Source organism: Hippichthys cyanospilos, chromosome 3, assembly GCF_059441005.1.
Source record: "Hippichthys cyanospilos isolate Australia breed blue-spotted pipefish chromosome 3, RoL_Hcya_1.0, whole genome shotgun sequence".
Taxonomy (NCBI): Eukaryota; Metazoa; Chordata; class Actinopteri; order Syngnathiformes; family Syngnathidae; genus Hippichthys; species Hippichthys cyanospilos.
Genome location: NC_142371.1, coordinates 7,027,344 through 7,054,905, shown reverse-complemented (window position 1 = coordinate 7,054,905; position 27,562 = coordinate 7,027,344). Strand labels below are relative to the sequence as shown.

The 27,562-nt window shown below is 38.2% G+C and overlaps 4 protein-coding genes across 7 annotated transcripts in view; 3 read left to right on the top strand and 1 right to left on the bottom strand.

The window, feature by feature from the left end:
- Nucleotides 1-10,712, bottom strand: part of cobl (cordon-bleu WH2 repeat protein) — a 41,002-nt gene extending 30,290 nt beyond the window's left edge. The window contains exons 1-3 of one of the 2 annotated variants that reach the window (XM_088411636.1): nt 10,659-10,712; nt 10,308-10,437; nt 1,340-1,519 (exon numbers count right to left, since the gene is read on the bottom strand). In XM_088411636.1, coding sequence (XP_088267762.1) covers nt 1,340-1,519; nt 10,308-10,336 — 209 coding nt within the window. In that variant the 5' untranslated portion in view covers nt 10,337-10,437; nt 10,659-10,712. Of the gene's footprint in view, nt 1-1,339; nt 1,520-3,079; nt 3,214-10,307; nt 10,438-10,658 lie in introns of those variants that run through there. The other variant, XM_088411637.1, reaches the window with a different exon arrangement.
- A 460-nt stretch (nt 10,713-11,172) lies between these two features.
- LOC148425623 (CX3C chemokine receptor 1-like) lies at nt 11,173-14,977 on the top strand. 3 transcript variants are annotated; one of them, XM_088410947.1, is made up of 4 exons: nt 11,173-11,276; nt 11,520-12,020; nt 12,355-12,516; nt 12,589-14,977. In XM_088410947.1, exons 2-4 carry the CDS (start codon nt 12,014-12,016, stop codon nt 13,482-13,484), a joined length of 1,065 nt encoding a protein of 354 aa, XP_088267073.1. In that variant the 5' UTR covers nt 11,173-11,276; nt 11,520-12,013; the 3' UTR covers nt 13,485-14,977. The 3 variants fall into 3 exon arrangements, with proteins under 3 accessions (XP_088267073.1, XP_088267072.1, XP_088267074.1); XM_088410946.1 differs by having other exon boundaries at nt 11,182-11,276; nt 11,954-12,020; nt 12,311-12,516; XM_088410948.1 differs by having other exon boundaries at nt 11,249-11,276; nt 11,954-12,020.
- Nucleotides 14,978-16,143: 1,166 nt separating this feature from the next.
- On the top strand, nt 16,144-18,817 carry LOC148425622 (C-C chemokine receptor type 4). Its single transcript, XM_088411290.1, has 4 exons — nt 16,144-16,254; nt 17,286-17,452; nt 17,585-17,757; nt 18,119-18,817. The coding sequence occupies exons 2-4, from the start codon at nt 17,290-17,292 to the stop codon at nt 18,815-18,817; spliced, it is 1,035 nt and encodes a 344-aa protein (XP_088267416.1). The 5' UTR covers nt 16,144-16,254; nt 17,286-17,289.
- Nucleotides 18,818-20,732: 1,915 nt separating this feature from the next.
- On the top strand, nt 20,733-25,793 carry ccr8.2 (chemokine (C-C motif) receptor 8.2). Its single transcript, XM_088411109.1, has 3 exons — nt 20,733-20,851; nt 21,049-21,119; nt 24,696-25,793. Exons 2-3 carry the CDS (start codon nt 21,055-21,057, stop codon nt 25,771-25,773), a joined length of 1,143 nt encoding a protein of 380 aa, XP_088267235.1. The 5' UTR covers nt 20,733-20,851; nt 21,049-21,054; the 3' UTR covers nt 25,774-25,793.
- Nucleotides 25,794-27,562: the final 1,769 nt, after the last annotated feature.

Sequence of the window (27,562 nt, the reverse complement as noted above, 5' to 3'; positions counted from 1 at the left end):
TGTCAGAAAATAGGCGAGTATGTTGAAAAACAAAAGAACAACAGTCTGGTAGGCTTACATGTTTCCATAAAATTGTTTTCAAACATGTGCAGAATACTGTAGTAGTATGTGTTTAGTAGGGCCTGACCAATACACAGTAGCTATGTTTTCAGGCAATGACAACACTTGACAAACAAAATACAGATTACAGATTCATTGGTTGATTAATTTGAAAAATTATAATGGATAAAAGCATTTGTTGCCTCTCAATGCATTTCAATAGGTGTCAGTTATAAGTGGATTTTCACTATTTACGGGCAGGCCGGGTACCAACTCCCCACAAATAGCAGGGGTCAACAGTAGATAATGTGCTTGGTTCTAAATAGGCTTATTTTATTTTTTTCATTGGTTTGCACTCAGCAAGTAAGTTCGCGGTTTTGCCCTGTGTGCCGAGTTTTTGCCATGCCTTGTGAATTTGTTTTAATTATTATTTATTTTATTTATTATTTTAGTTTATTCTTATTATTTGCAAGTATCAAGCCTTGAAGCCTTGTTTATAGACTGCTTGTTTAGAAAAAGGGCACTAAATAGACTTGTTTGACCAAACACGATGAATAATCGTGATTAATAATCGTGATTTCGATATTGACCAAAATAATCGTGATTATTATTTTGGCCATAATCGTGCAGCCCTAGATCATGATATGGATTTATGTGTGATAAATAATGACACAACTGCTACTTGTACACAACTACTGTAGAGTACATAAGACATGTTAAAAATCAGCAGATATCGTCCATTTGGTCGATTCTTTCTAGCCGATGCTTTGAAGGGCCATAATTTGATGTTTTATTCGGCCTGCCTAGGAGGCCCTAGTATTTAGAAACAAGACTATGATTTCACTTCACACTGACTTTAAAGCTAATATTTCACAAAGACACCAGTCACAGTCTACGGCCAATGTAAGTCTTACTCTGTACCGGAGTGAAATCCTTGATTTTCTGCCCGGAAGGAGAACGACCCATTAGGGGCAGAGCTGGAGTAAACAGCTCAGCTTCCATCTGTTCACTCTCAGGGACAAAGCTTCTGCTGAGACCAGGAAAAGGACCCTTAAAAAGGCCCCATTGGCACGGGAACCCAAAGGGGGTGAGCGGTGACAAAGGTCTCTTACTGGCGATCGCAAATTGAGACAACATAAAGAGCAGCACAGAATGGTCTTACAATAGTGTACCTTTATGTACAGCGCATGCGTACGTTTGGCTGTTTTTCATTTAAAATATATTGTAAAGTTAAAAATACTCATAAAACATGAAAAAAATTACAAACAAACCTAAGTGAGCCAGACTATGTCCTTCTCACCTCCCATCCTCAGTTATATATGTCTGAAATCCCTGTGGTAGCGTCAACTCGAAATCCACAGTGGGTCTCATCATGTTCTCTTTGGATTCCATGCCCAGTGTCCCACCCGCATCAGGAACGCTGTTTGGAAAAATGTGACGAGGTGGAGGTGGAGGTGGGGCCCGAGACTTCATTCTTCTCCTAAGTGACAAAGAGAATCGAATTTAAGATTGAGAGGTCATTAACATGTCACAACCCACAATACACATAAATAAATGAGAAACATATGATGAAAATATATACAAATAATGAAAACTGTACTTAAAGTAAGCATTATTCATAAAAAAATTCAACAATTATAGTGTCTTACTGGAACACAAAGAATGTCAGAGAAATTGAAAAACAGACACGACAAAATAGTAAATAGAACATTTCTGTCCTGCTTTTACTTCCCTGCAACACAATTGCTTCATATATATTGTGCAATTGTAGGGTTTTTCAATTCATCAATTTTCTTCTCAAGACTACGAAAATATTTTAAATCAGAGCAAAACAGTTCATCTGCTGAATGGTGTGCTGTTACGTTGTGACCACATCCTGAATTCATCACAACGCTTGTAAAGCAAGTGTATGGCCTTATATGAATCGGCCCTATGTCACCCCGATTGGAATTTACAATGAAACTAAAAATACAACAAAAAGAATTAAACTCATACATTTAAATGCAAGGCCTGCATTGTTTCATAAACGTTGTCAGTACTAATGCTAATTCTAAAATCATTTGCAAAAATCACGGACATGCAGATAGAAAATTTGCATTGACTTCAGAGTGATATTCCTTCAAATAACAAATATAGACACACAAACACTGTGGCAACACATACAGAAAGGCAATCATGGAAAGTGTAGATTCTTCCTAATCTGTAAAAAACAAAAAACTAGTATAGAAACTCATTCACTGCCCTGAAGGCTTTAGATATTAAAAGATTGATTTGAACTGGCCTGACAGTGAATGAGTTGTTTAAGCTTAATCACAACCCCATGGATCCTCACTCAAACATGTTGATGAGTCTCCATAAGGAGAAGGTAACACAACTGATGATTAAATGAAAATTATTTTACATGTACAGTGTAACTCTTACAGCATTTATTACAAAAATAGGAGCTGGTTTGAAAGTCCCCTTTAAACAGACAATTAAACTTTAAATATCCAGGAGAAATCAAAACACAAAAAGAAAAAATAATATTCAGAGCAACAAAGCAGTTATTACAAGGCTGATGAGGGCAAACCCTGCAACCAGCAGAAAGATACACACAAATGGACAAAAACATACATAAAAATCTCAACAAAAAAAGGCAATCCCAAAAATGAAATAGAAACAAACTTAAATAAAAAGTGCAAAAAAATACCCAAGCTTAAAATAGCTGCAAATATCCTTACTTCAATTATCCATTAGATAATAAATATATTTAGAGCAAAAAAGGAGAAATACTTTTTTTTTTATATTAGATGCATTGACACTTCAATACTAACATATACCATAATTGTGATACCAGTCCCTGAGCAGTTGTTGTAAACTTATCTGTATGTTAAGATGTAAAAAAAAAGGACCTCTTGAATTTAGTGCACAGTTGAAAGTAATACATCAGTGCTTCCAGCTGATTTGTCAAAAACGAAACATAAATGCTATTGTGAAACTCCATGGACTCCATCCCAATCTCAAAACACGATAGTTAATAATAGGAAAATCGTACACTTACGTCAGGAGTCCTTGTGTATCTAGAATGTTCCACAAATGTTGCTGAATGCACTGTTTAAAAATCCAGTTGCAAGGAATTGTCACTCTCAACACAGAATGTGTGTATGTATATATGAGTGTCAATTGTGTCAAGGCATTTCTATTCAGCAAAAGAATGCGAGTGCATGAACATGGCAAGGCAAAGCAAGCGGACTCTAACCTTAAGTTAACCATTAACGGCAAAAAAGTAAGATATCAACTAAATCATTACGCAAGTGTTTTTCAATGACTTCAACATTAGATACAAAGATAGATATCGAGTGCTGTGGAATTTGATGAGATTGCAACTGCAGCATGACCTTAGGGGCCATCTTAACCCTGCCCTTACCCTGAAAAACCCAACTTTTATAAAATGTTCATTATTTCTATATTAGAATTTTTGCCTTGCTCTCTCTTTTCAGGATCTTTCCTGACTCACTGAACTTGTTGTATGATTAACCCTATAAACATTTTTGTATTGGGGTGTGCTAACACACTCATCATGTTTGAAAACCCCATGTGACCAACGCAGTGTTAATTGTCCTTGCATACAAGTGATCATAAATTATTTTTTCACTTGTATGACTTATATTTGAAAGAAAACAGAGGTGGACCTTTGTAAAATATGGGACATGAGGCTCACACAAAGACCCCTTGAGAGCAAGAGCAAGACTGAGCAAATATATATATATATATATATATATATATATATATATATATATATATATATATATATATATATATATATATATATATATATATATATATATATATATATATGTGTGTGTGTAATATTTGTGTGCGTGTGTGTGTCCTATGTAGAATACATGTAACGACCGTGATGGTACACCGGGTATGTCATGTGAGGAAAATGAAATGATCTCCCCGTTATTCAGCGCTTCCATTGTGCCATTCCATCGATTATTTTTAAAGGAAGTTATGAAAGTACAGTACAATATTCTGATCTCAACCAAAGCATAATGTGAAAAGTGTGACAAACAGGAGAAGGAAATGAATATTCCCTATTAGGAAGGTTAAAACAGCACAAGGCATCAGTAACAGCAAATTCTTCCCTAAAAAACTGGATTACCATGCCAGACTTCAAATCACATCTACACACTTGTTTAAAGACACACTGCTTTGGAAGCATACTCTGCCACATGGTGTACATCCTGCAGTTTTAATCTCCTCCCATGTGCGCATGAGCATTACATAGCCTACGCGCACACGTCCTGTTACCATGCTAGCATGCTGCTTGGGTGCCATGGAGCAGACGTCTCTATGGAAACCTATGTTTACAGCACTTGACTGCTGGGAAGTGCCGACCACAGTGTAATACTAATGGTGGATTTTGAACACATAATACAAGAGCTAAATGACCATGTTAGCCCCCAAAAGAAGGAGGAACCAAAAAAGGCACCAAATATGCAATTTAATAACCAAATTACAAAAAACATGGGGCATCTGGAGACACTTTTGTGCCATGTGTCATGGCATGCTGTGACGCTCCAAGTAATAGGGCTGGGCAAATAAGGGAAAATTTATATTCACAATTATTTCAGTTGATAATGAAATCATGATTAATAAAAGAGAATTTTCATTTTAAAAAATTTTGTTTTTCATTCTGAATTGAACATGGCTCTATTTTGTGTTAGATTCCTTCCATTCGCAATGCAGTCGTCAGTGTTCCTCTTAGACCAACATAACTCACTGACTAACATACGACAACAGGCTTCCAAAAATAAATGTCTAGCCCGTAACAGCTGCATAATATAGTCCACAGGAGATGCTTGACACTGCTCACACAAGAAAAGAAAAGTTCTTTCCCCTTATTAACAGGTGTCTACCAGTGTTGTATTTCACCAGAGATGTGTTGCCCAAGAGCGGGGAGTTCTTGCTTTGGAACCGTTCTGTATTGTCTGATTTGAACCTGTTAACACTGACAACGTTGGCACACACTTTACTTGTGCAATTAAAGTAATGCCTGGTAGAGATGGGCAGTAATGATGAACAAATGCTGTCTTAGTATTCTTTGACGGAATAGTTTTGTATTTTGTACTTGTCTGAACATATTCCGTATTATTTTATACTTACCGGTACGTGGTCCTTTTTCAAGAAAGGGTCATACCTTTGGTTTTATCATAGAGCAAGAAATAATGTCCATAGAAAAATCACTCTTGGTCCCCGACATCTCAGTTTGCAATTGACTATGTCAGTGCGGTGACATGGAGGGGTGGGTACTAGAGGCTGTATTTTATTTTCACCCGCTCAGGCCGGATTTCACACATGCTAAGGCCTTGCATTCTTGAACCACAATTCATCAAAAAAAAAAAACAAACGAAAACAAATATGACTCTGTTTCTTTTTTTGTCAGCGCAAACAACTTTGCGCTTTTTGTTTTGCGTATTGTTTTGTGGAGTTTGTCAAACTTTATACATTGAAAATTAAATGACAACATTAAAAAAAAGATTTTATTGTCCATGTTTATACATTGTATAATAAATGTCAAATGAGAGAAATTATTTCATCGATAAACAAATTAACCTTTAATACCACAAACAGCACAAAGGTAGTAGTGAAAACAGGTGACATTATGTACCCAATTCCCAGGTAGCAGAAATCAAAACCAAGTTGGATCTGTAGTATATTTTTGCTTCTGGGATTCAGTTAAACTATTATAAAAGTGGTAGACAAAAAAGTGATCCAACTCTGTCTATTTCATCACAATTTGGAAATGAATCCTTGGCATGTTTGAAGGGTGTGTTTAGTGACCATATTTCCAGTTGCATAGCCTTCAAATTACCGGTATATGATGAGAGCAGAAAATATCCAGTAAAAATACTTTTTACTTTTACTCTGAAAGTTTATTTCAGAGCCTGTCCTTTTCTATCATTAAGCTGAGCACTTTTCCTTTTTTTTTTTTTTTTTTTTTTTTTTTTACATTTAATTGGACCTCTACTCAAATATAGAATTTGATTACCTTTTCCACACTCCTGACATTTCATAATGTAGTGCACCATAACCATGTTTCACTTGCTTAATACTTCTTTGCACTTTCTGAATTGCATTTAACACATGTTTAAACATACTGTACAAGAAGATAAATGGGGAAAAAACGGAACTCCCTTTGGCAGCAGTGCTGAGCTCATGGGTAACCACGTGAAATTCAACCATGGACAATTTTGTAATGACAGTCTTGGGTGGAGAGGTTTTATTTGACTCAAGCTCACATTTTCCGATCATTCCAAATGCAGTAAGACACAGACAAATACAGTTATTCTTCATTGGACCATAGTTTGGACTGATACAAATGGCATTCAATACTCTCTACTGTACACTAAATGGTTATTAAAAAGTGTGGCCAAATACTAGACTCACATTTGATATTTAGCGACCACAGCTTTCTACTGACCAACAGTTAAACCAGCAACCGAGAAATAACCAAGTCTACACAAACAGAACATGTGGAAGCAAATATGTCGCGCTGGCATTGGGAAAAGTTATTTGTATAATTGTTGTTCTATAGTAATTTATACCTGCAAAAATCAGTTAACCAAGTATCCCTGTCAGTGTGTGCTTTTTCCAATAACCAATAAGCAGTCATAGGAGAATGAAACAACCACTTCTAAGCAATTGCAGCTAAATAAAATGTTAAAATCTTGTGTCAAAATGAGGGTGTAAATCCTTGATTATCATCATGAGATTCATAAATGAGACTAAGTAATGTTTGCTGGGATGTGCCACAGCTTACCCTACGGGATAACTAGTAGAAAATAAAAGGTAGGTTACTTCAATATGACATGATTTCTGAACTCAGCATTATAATAATAGGGTAGATATGGAGTCTATGTAATTGTGGCTATGATGTGCGTGCCAGGATCCCATAATCAACCCTGCTTGTAGCACAGTGCTTCTCAATTACATTTTGCCAAGCCTTCCCCCCCGTACCCCAGGAAAGAGAAAGCTTTTTGCCCCTCCCCACTCTATGCACTAACTATAAGATTATTATCTATAATAATTGGTATAAGTATACCTAAACCTGTATCCTTTTTAACATGAACAAAAGTAATAAGCAATATAAAATAACTTTACACCCCTGTTAATTATTGTCACACCCCTGGCTTATCATGTCTTTGTTGTAGGCGAGGTCCTCCTGCCACGACGAGAGGGCGGGGTCACCGGCCGCGCACCTGACGACCACCGTCATCAAGGCCTTACTTAAGGCGGCTGGCGCAGGAGGACAATCGCCGGGTTATTCCATGAGCCACTCCCCAGTGAAGCATTTGCGATTCCCAGCGGTCTTTCATCCCGAGAGCCGGCAGTCGTGTGTTTTGATTTGTTCTTTAGCTTGTGCTTTTTGCTCCGTTGCTCATTTGCCTTTTGCTACCCCTCTGGGCTCTTTTTGTTGTTCTTAGTTTTTGATTGTCCTCCTGCTGACGTCGTCCCCTCGTGCCAGACTACCTGACCATTAAGACCAGTTTGGCCTCTCTTTTTGTTACACTTTTTCCCCATGCTTGCCGTGCGATTTTTGTTAATAAACCCTTGGAGCCAAACTCTTATGTGTCGTGTCGGGGTCCTCAACCCACTCGTGTCTCGGGGTTATTCCTAACAAATATATTTACGACATTTATATGGGTTACAGCTTAGTCTAAAACTGAAAAAAAAATGTGCATCAAGGTGCCTGAAACTTAAAAGATGAAAAATCTTATTTTATTGCAATTATTACTCTTCACATAACAACAAAGCCTTTTCCCTGGGGTCATCTTCACCCTCCCACCCCTATTAGAGAAGCACTTGTGTAGCATATGGGTTTTTTTGAATACTTAACAGCAGCAGTCATGCATTAAGTTGTGTGACATCTCAACCTCAACCTATTTAGCACATTATAATGATTATAATCGCTGCATAGTTCACATGGCAGGATAGTTAGTCTCATTTTAGCCCCGATTCTGCCTTTCAGATGATCTTAAGATGCCCTGAGTCTCGCAATGGCTCCGAAGATATTTTTAACAGATATTCCTGTCATGTGTGGTGTCTCTTGACCACTTGGAAGGACGTTTGTGCTACTCCAACCTCAAATCGGGAATATTCAACACTTTGGATTGTTTTGGCCTGATTCCCTACCATGTGTGATGTTCCAAGATGACAAACGAGCACATGACCGGTGGTCACTGATGTTCAGCCAATCAGACATCAAGGTGACTAGGAGGTGAGGGACAAGGAATCCCAAATCAAAATAGTGATGACACACACAGTCGGTTGTCATTGAGGTGGAGCCAATCAGAATTTGAAATGACTAGGTGGTGAGGGATGAGGAATCCCAAGTCAAAACAGTCAAGGCACAATAGAAAGTGTTTGAAACACTGTTTTTCACTCCTTTGACCGACGTTTTTTCTTTTTATGTCACCTTTTTCTGCTTAAAAACAAACCAAACAACTACGACTGTCACTGTCTCCTCTTCGTCTGCCCTATTTACTCTGGAATGACATTTAATCGTGTGAGATGTTGTGGGATTTCTCATCTGACGGGAAAATTCATGAACGATTTTGCCGTGTGTCTGAACACCACACACTGTCAATTAAAAGTTGCTATAGGCCTATCCCTTTTTTTTTTCTTGTCATATGTGAGTTTTCTCACCATTTGGAAGTCTGACAACAATTTTAAAATCTAGCCGTGTGAAAAAGGTTCAACTGTATTACTGTTCAGTTTGGAGTGAATAGAAGAATTTAACCAGGTGTTTTGCCCTCTGGGGCAAAGGTCTTCAAGTCTTGCCTTTGAATGCACCTATTGTCTGTTTTAGATGTAACCCTCATTCAAGACACATGATTCAAATAATCAGCTCATCAGTAAACTTTGCAGAAGGCTAATACAGTCCTGATCATTTGAATCAGGAATAATAAAGGAGGACAACCTTAGTGTCTTTCAGAGCTAAAAGCCCCAAAACATATGTGTGGCTTTTCTTGTGGTCAAAAACTGTTCAACCCTCCAGCGGAGCAAGTGGCGTTTAATAAAACGCTGAATGACAAACGTACAAAACTTACAAAGAAAAGTATGTTAACATCTTTTGTTGTGACACACTACACAAGGATAGAGCCAAATCAGCTTTTTTCTTTGATTTATATTCAGCCTGGCCACCTTTGTACTAATAGGTTGATATACAGTACAGTACTTTCATCATTTCTCATGGCTGAAGTAAATTGACATTCATCTTCTATCCACCTACATATATATATTTTCATCACTCCTTCCAATGTTTAAAAAAAAATATGAAACAGCCACTAAAACAACTACCAAATTGCGTAACGGCACCTGCTGGTAGTGAGAAAACAGCTCACCTATCCAAATCAAAACAGCACCAAGTACACTCATGTCTGGGTGGTATTTAGGAAGGCGGAAACTTCCTGACCCAAAACATAAACGCCTACATTACACCAGGATTCGAAAGTTCTTGAATTGGTTCCTGTGGTCTGAAAGGCACTAATTAAACCAAAAACGGATAGAAGCTCTCAACGACTGGACCCAGAGACCATTGTTTGACGTGCCCAGATGTATGTATTCATGTATTTATTTATTTATTTATGTATTTATTTATTTATATGTTGAATAAATCTGCTAATAAAATCGAAATATTAAACTGTATCTATATTGCCCAGCCCCAATGCACTAAAGAAACTGAATTAATTCCCTCAAAACCTTCATTTTTATTCTTATTTATTTTAGCCAGTGATGTCTGTGATGCTCCACCACAAAAAAGCGGTGTTCCCAGTGCTGTTTGCAAGCAACAGAGGCCACATTTTAGCTGTCTGCCTCATTCATGGCATGGCTCATTGATTGCAAGGCAAAGTCTGGGTCAGGTTCATCATGCTCATGCTGGAACTCTCTTGTTGTGAATAAACAGGCAACAAAAGGGCTTATGCCACCCACTAACACAATATAATACCGTCATGTAATTCTGCTACTGTACTTCATCTGTAATAAAACCCCAAATAAATATGCAGATTAACAATATATTTAAATGCAAAGAAGGAAATCCAATCAAAACGAGAAACCCTCGCAACACGTTACTGAAGTGTTCACTTAATTCATCATACTGACAATAAAGCACAAACATAAATTTAATTTATACCCGAGAATTGAACGAGCCGAGTTCAACACAGGACAATCAGTGTCAACTTTAAGTGTGACAAGAAAATGACTTGTGAAAGACTTACCCCACTGTTATTTCTAAGGGTTCTGTCATTGTGATGAAATCCAACTTGGGGGGAAGATTGCGACGCTCAAGCAGGTTCCAAGGATCCACTACTTAACCAACCCTCGTTGGATAGTCATCATACCTGCAACCTGAGGGTTTGCATAGCCATATTTAATCCAGTTGATCCCAATAAAAACGATGGATTTAACGACTGTGACATAATCTATCATACGATCAACAAGTAGATGAGCAAAAGATGACGGTACTTGCGCGCATACAAAGCAAAGTGTTTTGCAGGCTGGCTACGTCACATCAGTCGCACAATGACGTTATTATTTTTTTTAATTTATTTCATATAAAACGAACTCACTTGTTCATTCCCCTTTTCTACACGGTGCTTCTCCCTGTCAAATCCACTTGATTTAATCTTAACGCTCCCTAGTTAGTTTAGTCAGAACTACACGCAAATTTATACTGTTTCCGGTTTGATGTTTCAAAACAAAAGTATATACGCGTCCCTTAATTTTAGTTTGCTTCGTTCAGCATAACAAGTGATAAAACATTATCACGAGTAGCCTGGCTTATTAAGTTAGTTATATGGTCATGTCAGCAGCTTCACGCTGTTACTGCATAATGAAATGTCTCCACTGGTAACATTTAATTTTTAAGAACTGTCCTTTTTCGACCAAGTCTGCAAAGTTAACTTGACGCAACTGTCGCCAAACCTGCCTTCGTCAGCAGATACTACCTCAAGCATTCTCAATAAGCATTTGTCCATCCACGGGCATAGCTCTAAATTTTGGGGAACCTTAAAAAACTCAAAGTGATCTAAGGATAAGAGATGTTTATTCACATGTCCATAGGCACTTGACATATTGGATGGATGTGCCCCTTCCTGTGTCGTTGCCTGGTGTTGGAGGGTTTTGCGTGCCTTGGCCCTTAATAATGAGCTTCGGAGCTGTGAAAGGCCCCGCCGGTATAACTCCAGGTAAACATGTATTCTGCAATTCAGAAGACAAAGCATTGCTCACTCAAACGACGCGTAACACCCCCCCCCCCCCCCCCCCCCCCCCCAAAAAAAAGACAACAACAACAACTTGTATTTAAATTTCCTTTGTCCAAAGTGGGTCACCAGAGCAGGACATGGCAAATGGGCTTGATGATAATTCTGAGCTCTGGGTCGTTCTGCGCACAGCCAGAAAAGTAAAGGTGGCTCTTCTTTTCCTTACAGCGTTACCTGGATGGTAGTAAAAACCAGCAAACTCGGCCGTTCAACATTCGATTGCAAAAGAGGCGTGGAACGTTACTACACTGTGGCGTATCCATAGCTTGAGCTACGGAATCAGAAAATTAGTAGCTCCAGAGACAGTTGGCCCAAGCCAAAAGAAGGATGGGGTGCCCTCTACAGGTCACGGATGAAATCTACAGAGCATATTTCAATGTTTCATTGTATTTATTACACGTGTTAAAATGGCTAAATCGGTGAGTAGGTGTTTTTACGTCCTTCCGTAATTTTTATAATCTCTGCATAGCAAGCGTCCACACTTTAGAATGATTAGTCATACAGGAAACTACAGCAGCATCTTTGTTCCCAATTCTCACCAGCTGTAAAGTAGTGAAGACGTAAGGACACATTCATTAGTATGAATTGAATCATTTACCTAGTGAAGAGCTGGACTGAGACCAAAGAGCTTCTGGATTCCCGACAGCAAGACATCAGCCACCATGACAGGTGAATGCACTTCCAGAATTTTAGCAATGACATTTTTGGACATCAGTCATTGAATTATCATCGTATATTGGAACACCGAATACATTCCTTCCTGCAGTGAATGTTTTCTTTTGGAGTATTTACAGTGTAGTTTTTTTTTTCTTTCGTAATAATTCAAATAGGCTCTGAGGGGAACTAAACTTTTGCTCTGTCATAACCTCGGTTTATTTGTTGATTTACTTTTGTTCTCAACACACATTTTAGCTTAATGATCCACTAGGTCCTACCTGCTGTGTGTTTCACTTTGTAAGGCAGGCTGCAATAAAGCTGGACATCTCAAACCTTGTGTCTACAGAAGCAACTGTCACTCTGACGGCGACGATTGAATATGATTATTCTGAGTACGATGATCCTATAAGTGTAGATCATTCTCCCTGCGAAAGTGGTGGAATCATGGACCTCAGCAGATTGTTCATCGTTATTCTGTACTCTGCAGTTATCATCCTTGGCCTTATCGGTAAGTGTCGGATGTCCTGTTTAAATGAAGTTTGATGTTCTCCTATTCATAAGTTTCTTCGCATCTTTGAAGGTAATGTGCTGGTGGTGTGTGTCCTGGTGAAACATCGTAACCAGACAACCATGACGGATGTCTGCCTACTCAACTTAGCCCTGTCTGATCTCCTCTTCGTCATCATGCTTCCACTCTACACCCATTACACCATGGTCAAGCAGTGGACCCATGGGGACTTTTTGTGCCATTTCAGTGGTGGTTCCCACAGCACTGGCTTTTTCTGCAGTATATTCTTCATGGTTGTCATGACAGTAGACCGCTATATGGTTATCATCCATGAAGGCAAGGTGGTCAAATACCGCACTTTGAGAACAGGGGTCACTCTCACTGTGGTTGTGTGGCTTTTAAGCATCTGTGTGTCCATTCCTTCTTTCATCTTCACCTCAGAGACAAAACAACCTCTCGGGCCGGGTTGCAGTTATGAACCACAGAATGATGCGTGGTGGGTGTACAAAATCTCATCTGAAAATATTTTGGGTCTGGTGCTTCCTCTGCTGGTTATGGTGTTTTGCTACTCCAGGATCATACCCGTCCTAATGAGAATCAGGAGTACAAAAAAGCAACGTGTTGTCAAGTTGATTATTTCAATAGTTTTTATCTTCTTTCTCTTGTGGACACCGTATAATACTTCCGTTTTTCTTAAATTTCTTCATTCTAAAGGCAATTTCCTGAACGATTGTGTCGTTGTTAAAAATTTAAAATTATCACTATCGGTCACTGAGGCGATCGCATTCACTCACTGCTGCTTGAATCCCATCATATATGCTTTTGTAGGGCAGAAGTTTATGAGGCGTGTCTTGCTGTTAGTTAAATGTTTGCCCGGGATTTCATTCTCCCACAGAAATTCATCAGACCGCTCTTCCCGAAAGAGTTCAATCATGTCCAAATCCTCTGAGGGAATGTTTATCATGTAGCTTTGATCACATCAATTGAGCTGTCAGTCTGCTTGCCCACTCCTCCATCTATCAGCTAGCCACCTGTCCATCTTGCTGTCTGTCTAATTGAGCTAGTCCAGGGCTCGGCAACCTTGAACATTCAAAGAGCCGTTTTGACCTGGTTTCCATGGATAAGACAACATTGTGAGCCACAAATTTACAGCAACTTTTGTTACCCAAGGTTGCACCACATTTTCATTAAAAGAACCAAGCAGACTGAACCAACGTCTAAATCCATCCGTGTTAACAAAAAGGGGCATTAATTCAAGTGCTCCAGTTTGTATTGTTCACTTACCTGTGTTCTGAAAATCTGCTTTAAATCTGGAAGGCTGCACTGTATTTCTGTCACGATTCGGGCATGATAGTGCGCAGAGGTAAACCCAAAGGCAGGGAAGCGGGAAGCAAGTTGAACACCAAAAATGGTATTTAATAAAAGAGAGGACCAAAAATCAAAGTAGCAACAGTAAGGTAGCAACTTGAAGGACATAAATAGCAAACACAGCAGACAGGGGCAGGCTCGACGGAGGAAACAAGTAACTAAAGCAAACAGAGAGGAAAGACTTCACTTAGCGCTGCGGGGCAACTTGGGCAAGAACGAGGAGCAAAACGACAAAGACAATGACCCCACACGAACTGACTGAAGACTCTGACTTAATCAGACTAGAGACTTGACAAGGAAACGCGAACCAGCTGGGGAGGAACAAAAGGCAAAGGAAGTCGATTGGATGACAAGGACGGCAGGTACACAGTCAGGTGGAAACAAATCATGCTAATGAGGATCGACGCAAGGGAAACCAAATGAGAGCAAGACATAAGAACTAAAACGAAACCCACAACTTAAAAATACCAAAATCCAACCCGGAACCACAACAGAAACATGAAAATCTCCTGTTTACGTTTTCCGTTGATCATTTATCCCTTAACGGTGATTGTGTTAACAAAGGTTACCTTCTTGGTTTCAAGAAAAAATAGCAGACTGACCCAACATTTGAGTCCATCCTTGCTCACACGCAGGGGCATTAAGATGACATTTATTTTATGTTAAGAATTTTTCAATGCTCAGTTATTTCTTACTCTAAAAATGTGTGCTTTTAATGTGGAAGGCCACACTATTTTTCCTGTACAGTATTTACTTTCCCAAAACTGATTGGCTGTCTCGCGTTATGTTTTGTGTCCCGTCGTACCAAACACGTGTTGCTTGTTACACCGTCCACGGAAAACAGAAGGAAAACAAATAAACAAAAACAGGATTTTGTTTCATAAAATTTGATATATTTTTTACATTTTTTTGTGACAATTGTCAATTATTTCATAGAATGTTGTCTTGTTATTTTTTTTATAGAAGTGTCCCAAAAATCTAGCTTTTGCTTTAAGTTATCAAATGTGTTTTCAATATTGTCAGATTCTATATGTACGTCATTACTGTATTTTGTGTGAGATCATTTGTTTTAATGCCATGGTTTTCCAAAGAAGTTAATTTTAGTAAAACCCTTGCCACCAATTACTGGAGTTTTTCATAATTTCGTATTTTATATAATTTATAATGTCATTGCAGTGTACAGTCATTAAACACAGGGATAAAATTATCTTTTTACTTCTACTTCTTTACTAGGAGAGGAAATCACATTTTTGAAGTGATGACTGCTAGAAACAGTTTGAGAAACACTGATGAACTTCATTACAAAATCACAAGAAAAAAAGATTATGGCTTTCAGTCACACTTTATCGTGTGCACATAAACAACATTTTACGTGGAAAAAAAGTTAATGCTGGTAATGTATTTTCCTTTTTTGACTTTTGCCTACAACATCTCGCTTCACCTCGATGACATCGACCCAGGCCAGACGACCTGCATCAGTTACCTGGACTGCTGTCAACAGGATAGAAGCCGTCACAGCAGATACAAAATTCTAAGGGAAAACCATAACCATATTTTCCCATGTAGTAACCATTAGGCAATGGGTAACAGTAGATAATATATAAAAGAATTAATAAAATCGGAATGAGTTTAAAAATGTCCTAGTGCCTTTGAGGGCGCCTCATGCCTCTTGCACATATATCCTACAATAATGGCTTAATTTATTTTGTGTGTGTGTCTTTGTGAGTGTTTTAAATCTGTACCGTGTTGTTTTCTATTATTATTTGAAATACCCAAATTACAGGAGGAATCTTATCACAAAGCACAAGAAAGAAATCTGACAACAAGGTACTTGCTATGTGGGCTCAAGGGAGGCCTCACTAGGTTGAAAAAAAAATCCGGTCCACTAAGACCAAAGTTGAGAAGTGCTCGTGCGCAGTATCGCTGTATACCAACCCACCAAAAGCATTGCAACAATGATTCTGCTATCTACAACAACAACAATACAACAAGCAAGTTATATATATATATATATATATATATATATATATATATATATATATATATACACTGTATACTGTATACTATATATATATAATGTGTGTTTCCTGTTTCCAAAGAAGAATATAAAAAATATAAGCGAATGAGAACACAGACAATTTCATTTTCATTAGTTTTCTGAAGTCATGTTTGAGCAAATGAGCATTTCTTGGAAAACCACACATTACCTCTATGAAGTACGTCGGAAACACCTTCACTTGACTTTTACCAGAAAACAGCGTTGCAACAGGATTTGACTCAAAGGTGAGCAGCGCACAACAACAGGACATGCAAATCTGGCACTCGGCATAGAGCACACGACAAGGAGCATCGATTTTATCAAACGATGTGGTAATTTACTTTTTCTTCCATCAAATCTGATTAGCTTTTAATTGTGACAGCTCTCCCTTACAGAAAATGTTGGACATGTGTGCATGTGCTATGTCTGTCTTTAAAAATGTCTGCTACAGGAAGTGGGGGTTGCATGGGTGTCACAGTTGTGGCTCAGTAGCAGAGGTCGCAGTGAAGCCTACAAATTAAAAAAGAAAAGAAAAGAAAAAAACAAAACAAAGACCACATGAGTGCAGGCAGAGTTTTGTAAATGCATGAGTGGTGCCACTGCAACTGTATGTCCAAAACTTTGGTTGTCATTTGTGTTATACCATGTCAGAGTGTACTTTATACCACCAATACATTTGAAGATGAATTACAGAAATTGGAAACAACGATACTCCAAAGACTTTAAGTTTTATAACTTTTCTGCAGTTTGCCCATGATGACTCACCTAATTATAATTGTAAAAGTTCATTGTGAAAAGCAGCAAAGTGCTTTGCGAATTTGCACTGAATATCGTCTTTAAACACATTTAAAGACAGAAGATATCAAATAAATAAAATGTTCTTTGACTCAACATTTCTCTAGATGATGTTTAATTTGGGGCTTCACTAAACCATGAAGATGAACCGTCTCTGTCAGGTTGTTTCATGTATCTAATTTTTCTTATGAGTTTACATTGTTAAACAATGATATGACAAACTTATACTGAATGTGGATGGAAAAAATGTTACTGCATTCAAACAAAGTCATAACAGGAAGCAGAAAAAATTCAGTTTCAAGATCGATTTACCAAAATGATCACTTGACAGAATGGAAAATGTCACACATAAATAGCAAACCACTTGTTTTTAAATTAGTTATGCGTCAAAGAGATATAATTTTACAGCCGTTAATTTATGTGAGTGAACGTCTGTGGCTGTCTTGTTTCTTCATTTTTGATCATTTGGCTGTATTCGATGTGTATTTGATTTTAATAAGTTCAAAAATAGATATTATTTTGCACTGCTCAAATGAAACATTTTCTTGCTCTGTTTCTGCTCGCACAGATGAATGGATCCATCAAAGAATGAGACCTTCATTTACTTAGACATGTATGATTATGAATATTATGATTCAAATTCCACTCTAAATGGGGATGAGGGTTCGCAGTCATCAAAAGGATTTATTGCTATGAAGATTGCCCTTTGCATCCTGTTTTTCCTCGGTTTGCTTGGTATGTTCAGAAACTGCAATTCACCATACTGTAATACGTACACATTTGCTGTTGACAAATTTCTCAATGACTCTTTGGACACACAAACAGAAACATAATGAAAAATATTGGTTTGGGTTTTTTTTACACCAGGAAATACCTCGGTACTTTGGATTCTCCACCACTACATCAAGCTGAAGACATTGACTGACATATGTCTCCTCAACTTGGCTCTCTCGGACCTTACTCTGGCTCTGTCCCTCTTAATGTGGGCCTACAATTCTCAGAACCTTGCAGTATGCAAAGTCACTACTGGAGTCTATCAGGTGGGACTTCATTAGGGTACAAAAATACGCAGATGTTGAATAAAACACACTTGTCATTTAAAATCATTAACTGAAACCATGGGAACTTGATTTCTTGTATAACAAAGAAAAAAAAAGGCATGAATTATCCTAAGTGAATGGATTCTTTTTCCTTGACATGACAAAACCGCCAAGCAGAATGTGTATAATTGTTATTCTTTACAACCATATTTCCCCACATAGTAGACAACTGAAATACACACATGTATATGTATAAATATATCAGACAACAGAATTGCCTCTAATTGTTACATGATGCCAACTCTTGAGGCAGAGAGACTTCATGTAAATTTGTCATGTCAATTTCTGCTTTCCTGAACAGTTGGGATTTTACAGCGGGACTTTGTTTGTCACCTTGATGAGTGTGGACCGGTATCTGGCAATCGTCCACGCTGTGGCGACCATGCAAGCTCGGACACCGGGCTCCGGACTGGCCGCCAGCATCACTATCTGGGTTGTGTCCCTCTTCATGGCAACGCCGCAGGTGATATTTGCCTCCGTTGAAACGGGCCACAACAACTCCTTGAGTTGCCAGCCGGTTTATCCAGAAGAAAGTCAGCTGTTTTGGAAAATGCTCCGAAACTTCAGTGAGAACACCGTGAGCCTTTTCCTATGTCTACCGATCCAGTTTTTTTGCTATGTGAAGATCCTCCTTGTGCTCTCCAAGACGAGGAACTCCAAAAAAGGTCGAGCAGTTAAACTGATATTCACTATCGTCTGCGTGTTTGTCGTGTGCTGGGTCCCCTACAATATTGTAGTTTTCCTTCAGACACTGCAACTGTTTGAAATGTTCAACACCTACAAGGCATCAAATGCGATCAGATTGGCAATGACCTGGTCTGAGATCATTGCACTGTCTCACTGCTGCGTAAACCCAGTCATTTACGCATTGGTTGGGGAGAAATTTCGGAAGCCTTTGGGCAATTTGTTTTCTAGATACTGCTGCAAGAGCGGAGCCCCTGTCAGTCAGAGAGACAGTTCAGAGAAAGAAACTTCCAACACAGCTCTAAGATCCCATTAGAAAACTGGTGGTTATAATATGAAAAAAGGCTGTAAAATAGCCTGGACTTGGTTATTGATTATGTCTTGTAGCACCGAAGGCAAAATTCAGCAGAAGCCGGAGGGGTGGTGTCTTACTCAAAATATGTGAAAAAAATGTATTAAAATGGAAATTCTAGGTAACAGTAATGCAGAATTAAAAAGAAAAATATGAGGAAAAAAAATACAGTTTCTGTATTGACATGCAGCACCAGTTGTGCCGCAGCACAGTATACACCTCAGTTGATAATTAATCAAAACGTGTGAAACTAATCAGTAAATGACCAGTTTTATGTCATATCATTATTTCTCTACCTGTTTGTACCTGTTTGACCTTCATATCACTGGCATCCCCCATATCTCCAAAATCTAGGAGTCCCCAAAAATGGCAAGCTTGTTCAACCATTAGCACTGCAATGTGAAGGCTAGCAAGCGATTTTCACACCTGAGATTTGACAAAAAATGGTTAAACAACAAATAGCTAAATAAATTATGCCCATGCGAAGTGATCAACAGTATACATAAAAAAATATATCACCTTCTCATTCAATTTCTCAATTCAGTAATTGCCACTCGTTTTTCTTTAGCTTGCTTCTTGCTTCTTGCAATAATATAAATTTTAACAGTTAATTACATTATTTGACGGCCTTGTAGAAATCTGACTTCTGTACTATGCAACTGGTGGTCCAAGTTCCATTCTTAAAGGAAGAAATTTCACTAAGTACCCTGATAAGGCACACTGGTGAAGTAAAGACCATGTTAGTTTATTATTGCCTCAAGCTCATCAAGAGGTATTCATAAAAAAAGGTAATAGACAACTGAAATAAACTAGAATATAAAACATGTCTGTGTAATCAGCCCAGGGCCTTCAGAATTGGTGGTGCTGGCCAATGTTTTGTAGGTTTATTATCAATGCTTATGAGGCTCTTTCTATCACTAATCAGATTTCAAAATTGTCTTTCTCCCAAATATCATAAAATCCAGGATCAATGAGCACAACAAGTGTGTAGTGATCCACATACTAAATAGTAATAAATAATAAACACCTCTAATATTGAATTTTTTATTTTTTTTTTATAAATATAAAATCCGAACCACTCCGAATAAGTGTGGCACAGGACATGTGCTAATTTTGTATTTTGTTGAGTATATAATTGTTCCATGACAGTAGTGAAGGTGGGAAGTCTCCATTGGAGGTGAAAGCAACATACAGCATTTACTGCCTGTGCCTGCTGTGTATCTGAAAGTCTTTTCTTTTGCTGTTATCTCTTTTTGTGCAGATGGATGCACATTATTACTGTGTGCATATTATTGATTAGGTGCAAAGCAAATGCAAATAAACGAGAATAAAAACAAAACACCTACGTATTTATTTTTTCCTACTTTTCAAGGAGACGGAAAGGCTTCTTGGTCCCAGTCTACTTGCTTCATACTGTAACAATAATAACACGTACACACATGATAACACAGTAACATATATAAAATTGCAGTAGCTATATTCTGCAAGATGGTTCAGGTTGATGTCAAAGATCAGATCGCAAAGTGTGGTAGAACTTAGCACGGGTAGTCTGCGAGCTCATCCAAGAAAATAGAAATACGTAACCTACTACATCACCAATTTCAAATAATGGGAATGAATATTTTAACTCTTCAGCCAAAAGAATTTGACAACAAGCCATAGCACAAGTGAGCTCTCTGCAACATTTAACCAAACTTGTGAAATTGTCACAAAGCTTTGCACGACATCGCTTGAGTCTGGAGCAGTAAGCACTTGTGGCAAGCCCTTGTGTTCTTTTTTTTTTTTTTTTTAAGGTCACAACCACGTACTTGTGGTTGTGTATATACATGTCTTTAAAAACATCTACAGGAAGCATTGCTGTAAGAAATTATATATCCTTCTCATATCTCAAGAGCAATGTAGCCAGCATCTGTTGATTAATAGAAATTTGGGTGTGACCATCTACTGACCAATGTGATCAGGACTCCCACCAACATCACAACTTAAAAAAACTGGAAGGTAACGTTTTCCTTTTTTAGTCATGTACTTATTTATTGAGTTTTGGATCATCTATGAACAATTAAAATACCAAACACCACTGTTAGAATGGAAATCAACAGATGGTCCTGTAATACAGTATTAGTGTGTTATCCATTGACATAAATCTACAATCTATACATATTAATTGCAAGATGCGCTTATTTTATATTTTACAGGAAACCATGGCCACAAGCCATTCTGCTCTTAGTGACTTGAAAGAAAATCTCTATCCAATGGAGTCAACAAGGTAAGAATAGCATAGGTATGAAACAATGTCACTCTGATAATGTTCTTCACAACTTTGCCGATCAACACCTCCTCGTTGGCCAAAAACATTCCCTTTTTTTTCCTCGTGCTTTACCTTCAAAAAAGTCAGTATTGTCAGTTAGTAGGAATATTATGTGTATGCATTTGGAAAACGTGTATTTTGATGAATGAAAACTTCCACGTGTTTTACACACAAGTGTTTTACAATTTAGAGTGGCAATAATTGTCGAATTGTCAACAGACCACCCTTCGAGGACCCACATTTCAAAAGCTCTTCATGAAAAAATGCAGAAAAATAGGTAAACGTAGCACGTTGGAATAATAAAACAATGAATTAAAACAAGGGCTGAATGGGACAGCTAGCCAACTAAACAAGTTTATCAGGCTAGGCTTGTGATGATAGTTGGCTCATTAAAGGGAGTGTTCCTTCATGAACGCTTTTATGTTTAATTTTAAAACATCAATGTTTTACTCATAAAAAAAGAAAACATATTCATGCCATTCCTAAAGCGTTTCAGTGATAGTACAATTAAATATTAACTTCTCCTAAAAAAGGAATGTTGGGATTTGTGCCAAGTGTCGCTTCAATTTGACATTGAAAAAAAAAAAAAAAAAAAAGAATAACTTCTTATTCTATTTCCAGTAGCTTACATTTTACATACATCGGCTGGCACATGTGTGTACACTGCATCTAAAACATTTTGACAAAGCTTATCACATCCATGCAACGAATGAGCCACTCACGCCTACTCGGCCATCAGTTCTTGAGTCCCATCGTTAACAGTGAGGAGCCGATCGAACTACCCGTGAACGTCATGTCAATTGGCTCTTTGTCCTTTGTCTTGCTCAAAGGAAACAAATCCAGCAGTCAGTTACGGGATTGAGAAACACACGACTTTGAGGCAGAAGCTTCAGTCTTCAGGTTCACCATCTTCCATCACACTGTTGCATTTGTTTTCCATTTGGTGGACTGGGGAGCACTCTTAGACTTCGGCTGCTTGTAAAGTGTCAGACACTCTGGTTATATGTGGCGCATCCAGTTTGCTGGTTTATGGATTTAGGTCTCTACATGTAATCAGGGCTAGTTCAACCCCCCCCCCCCCCCCCCCCCCCCCCCCCTTCAAAAAAACCCAAAACAAAACATCATCTCAGTCCACATTCATTTATAAGCTTGCAAAGCATCTTGGTGGCAGTAGTGCCTTCGGATAGCCCCACTAAACCAGACTGTGAGGCGGATCTAATCTGATCGCACTGGACACTTACTGCTTAATATGGCACAATGTGTTATCTTTAACCTGTTGAGCCTTGAAGGGGGCTCCTCCCACCTGTGGTCCCTTCTGCAGGTTTCTCATTCTCCCCAGATGCAGTTTTGAGTATTTCCTTCCTCTTCTTTGTGCTTTGTTCAGGGGATGCCGTGTATTTATGATGTTTTGTATGATTTCGTTTTCATCCGTGAAGCCCTTTGAGACTGGGGTGATTCAGGGCTTTACAAACAAACTTGACTAGCACCTCCAAATTAAATATCCTCCGTCAGTCAACTTAACCGGCGTCTGCATCTTTGGTGGAAAATAGAGTGAAGCGATGATGTAAATCTCTGGTTTATGCTGGCCACATGCCAACGCGGATTTGGCTAGTCTCCATTTTGGCTTGAGTTTTGAGACCGTTGGTTTTGATGAAAAAAAAAAGAAAGAAAAGCCCAGGCATGTATAGCAGATAGGAATACAGGAATAGGAATAGGAATAGGAACCAGGGATACAACTACCCTTTGCTTTGGTGCCTATCATTTATGAGAATTTTAGGCCTGTTAGTTTGATGATGTAGTTGGAGGTTTCCAAGGTGTTCAAATATGGACAGTATTTACTGAAAGTTAACATAAATGTTGAATACGGTGTACTCAATGCTTAGCAGAACATTTGAACACCTTTTTAAATTTGCATTCTACAATTTTTTTTTTGTTTTTATTTTATTTTAAATTTGAATTTATTTGACAATTAAGCAAAACAAGGGTAAAAAAAATAACCCAGGAATAGAATTATCCATTGCCTTAATACTTTGTGAATTTCATATATATATATATATATATATATATATATATATACTGTATATATATATATATATATATATATATATATATATATATATATACAGTATATATATATATATATATATATATATATATATGTATGTATCAGTGGCGGTCCGTGGGTTTCACTCTTAGGTCTTCTTTCACACGTATGCTTTACTGGGTTACACAGGCTATTTTCCGGAGCACTTAAGCGTCCATAAACCCGCATCAGCAATTGAAACTTATCATTATATGTGATACTGCCAGAATTTAAAATACTTAATAATAATTTTGAATTCTTTGTCCACAAAGTTTTATGAAGTCCAAAGGCAAATTGGCGACGGATGTGAGAATGTGGATCCAAAATGCAGGGAGGCAGGATGAGATGGGCTCAATAAAACAATTTATTATTATTATTATATATTATATATTATATATATATATATATATATATATATATATATATATATATTATATTATATATATATATATATTATATATTATATATATATATATATATTTATTATTATTTATAAAGCTGCACTAGAGCTGGAGCATGCTCATGACAGGTGACACAAATTACACGCCAGATGCCAGGGAAAAACAACATGATACCAAAAGCAAAATATGTCAAACTCCACTAAATAAAGCCACAACAGGGAAAACAGTGAGCAAGCTTTAACAAGATTGTACACTAATTTACAAATCACACATTATTATGAGAACATTGTTTTATTTATTTACCACTAATTGAATGTGAACGAAATAAAATTACAAAAACATATGAAAAATAAAAACAATAAATCATATGCTCGGCTTACCAAAACGCGTGTCTCCCACTTCTTTCAATACAAAATCCATTCTCCTTTCTTTCCTCAGTAAGACTTCAATGACTTGCTTGTAGCGTTTCTGCATTTCATTTTTAATAAAAAAAATCCTTTTGTATTGACATGGATGCCAATGCTGAAAGTCGCATTGGTCCAAATTCAGTTTCGTTCCTCTCAGAATGCCCTGGCTTCTGGTGAAGGCAGATTTCACACAGCATAGCAACACAAGTTAGCAGAATTCTAATTGGCTAAAAACTCCAACATAAAACTACAGCGCTGCAAGGAGCATAACCAAATGGATATAAAATGACAGGAAAAGAACAGAATATGGAGAATAATTTTATATATATATATATATATATATATATATATATATATATATATATATATATATATATATATATATATATATATATATATATATATATATATATTTATTGAATGTAAAATGAAATTGACTTTTATTATACTTATTATAATTATTATAGTTTTATATGGTTATGACATCAGGTTATTTTAGGCTAGCCTATATAACTAACACTAACCAACTGGAATACCAAATAACCAAGTGTTCATTGGGTTTGGGTCAGGGTTTAAGTAGCAAATGCAGATAATAATGTAGAGTAAGTTTGTGTTAACATTCCTTTTTGTTTGCTTTCTTTAGGCCTACTTCTCCAGCGTTTCCTGAAAACATTACATTTGATTTCATGGATTACATCCTAGAGCCAGACTTTGAGAGGTGTGTTTATGAGCGACATGGAGATTCTTTCCTCCCAGCGATCTACTGCATCTTTTTTCTCTTGGGCCTTCTCGGTAACTCTCTGGTTATTTGGGTCATAGTCTGCGGGGTGCGACTATGCAACATGACAGACGTGTGCCTCCTCAACTTGGCCGTCGCTGACCTCCTGTTAGTTAGCACACTCCCCTTCCTGGCCTACCAAGTACTGGACCAGTGGATATTTGGAGACGCCATGTGCAAAGTGTCTCTGGGTATTCACCGCATTGTGTTTTATTCCAGCATTTATTTCATCATGGTCATGAGCATCGACAGGTATTTAGCAATAGTGCATGCTGTTTATGCCTTAAAGGCACGCACACGCTCTTTTGGTATTATTGCGGCGGGTGTCACATGGGTAGCTGGTTTTTTGGCCTCTTTTCCTGAACTCATCTACCTAAAACAGCTGCCTGATCGCATGAACTCCACCTTTTGTTACCCTGTGTACTCCACATCCACATCCATGGACAACTCCGATGTTCGCTTCTGGCAGGTTTTTGGCCTTTTTAAAATGAATGTTTTAGGCCTATTCCTTCCCATATCAATCATGGCAATTTGCTACATACAAATCATCAGACGGCTACTTTACCGCCAGTCGTCCAAAAGACAGGCCATTCATTTGGTTATCGTTGTGGTGGCTGTCTTCTTCATATGCTGGGTGCCCTACAATGTGGCATCCTTGTTCAAAGCGTTGGAACTGTTGCATGTTTACACAGGGTGCAAGAGTAGCAAAGACATCAAATTGGCTTTACAAATCACCGAGGTCTTCGCCTACTTCCACAGCTGCCTCAACCCTGTGTTGTATGTGTTTGCGGGGCAAAAGTTCCGCAGGAACCTGTTCAGGTTGATCCACAGGAATCCGTGTGGTCTGTGCAGGCTTGTCAAGGTCCTCATACCACAGCGACGGCTCAGCAGGTCCAATTTCTCTCAAACCACCAGCCTGGATGAGAGGAGCACTGCTGTGTGAATGGGACACATGTGCGTGCTCTTTATCCTCTTTCACCTGTGTCCTTGAGTATTTTACAGTATATATATATATATATATATATATATATATATATATATATATATATATATATATATATATATATATATATATGAGTGTTACTGTTAGTTAGCAGGCATATAATTGAATCTTTCAAGAGGCAAATTTGTCATTTTTTTTTTGTAAATTGACAGAGGAAACTGAATATCTTTAACAAGGGGAGCTTTGTGGGGAATATTATTTTAATCCTCAGCCACTACAGGAAATTGATGCAGTGAAACACTTTTACATACAAACCCAACATCAGTGCAAGTCATGCTAAAACTGAGCTGCATAAATTGCGCGATAAGACGCTGCTGATGCAGCTTGTTTTTTCACACTATCACACCATCTGCAAAGAAAACCGCAGCATGCAGACAAAAAAGGATGTTGTTAGTGTATGCAAAAAAATGTTTCAAATTAGTGTATTTTGCTGTTGAATTATGAAGTTAAAAAATTATACCCATATTTCCTGCAAAATGGAAGATATTGAATAAATAAGAAAGAATGATCTTGTTTAGTATGTCGGAGACGTGTGAAATTGGAAACAGGCAAGATCTTGTAGTTTCCACTTGACAGACAGAGATGTGGGGAACAAACTGATTAGTACCGTTAAGAAAAACCAACAAAACTAAAATTGTGAATGAAATACAATTAAAAAAAGAATAAAAAATGACTGAACTGAAACTCTTGCGTTTTTAAAACTAACCAAATCTAATTATGGTTACAGTGAAAATGTCCTTCACTTTTGTTTTCGTCAATTCATATCGGTTTGTACACGGTTTGTACTGCTTCATTTTAAATATCCATTTATTGCTATTTTATTTTTGCGGTACATCCTCAGCTAGAAGAAAGAAGGTAAAATGGTTATTTGAGAATGCCTGTTTATTTCTCTCCTAGAGGGCCGTGTCCGTCAGCTAGAGCAGGGTAGTCTGATAATCGTAGATCAGACGGACACATCTGATAATGACAATGCGGGCCGTAGCCCTCCCGCAATGCCGCTAGCGTCGGCTAGTGCGGGTCGTAGCCTACCCGCTAGTCCGGCTAGCATTAGCCCTAAGAAGCCTGCTAGCCGCGGTGAGCCTGTTCGGACGCATAATCGCTTTAGCCCCCTCGCTAGGCAAACTCCTCCTCAGTCTACTGGCTCCCGCACATTAGTTATAGGGGACTCCATCACCCGTAACATCAAGCTTAAAAAGCCAGCCACCGTAATGTGTATTCCTGGGGCCAGAGCACCCGACATTGAAGCTAACCTTAGGGAGCTGACACGCAAGAGGGCTAGACACCAGACTAGTGCAAACAACACTAGCTACTCGGACATAGTGATACACGTCGGCTCCAACGATACTAGAATGAGGCAGTCTGAGATTACAAAGAAGAACATAGCTAGGACTTGTAATCTCGCTAGAAAGATGAGTCGGCATCGAGTTATTGTCTCTGGCCCTCTGCCTGCGAGAGGCAATGATGAGAGGTTTAGCAGATTATTCTCGCTTAACCGGTGGATGGCTGGTTTCTGTAAAGAGCAGGGTTTCCAGTTTGTAGATAATTGGCCCTCTTTCTGGGGCCGGCCCGACCTGCTGAGGACAGATGGCCTTCACCCTAACTGGAAAGGCGCTGTCACTCTTTCTAGAAACATAGATTACTGTTTGAGCCTTCCATGACTTCCCACATTAGAGCATGTCGGGTCGCAGGCGAGTAGCGAGCCTGCTAGAACGGGTGTGGAGTCGTTAAG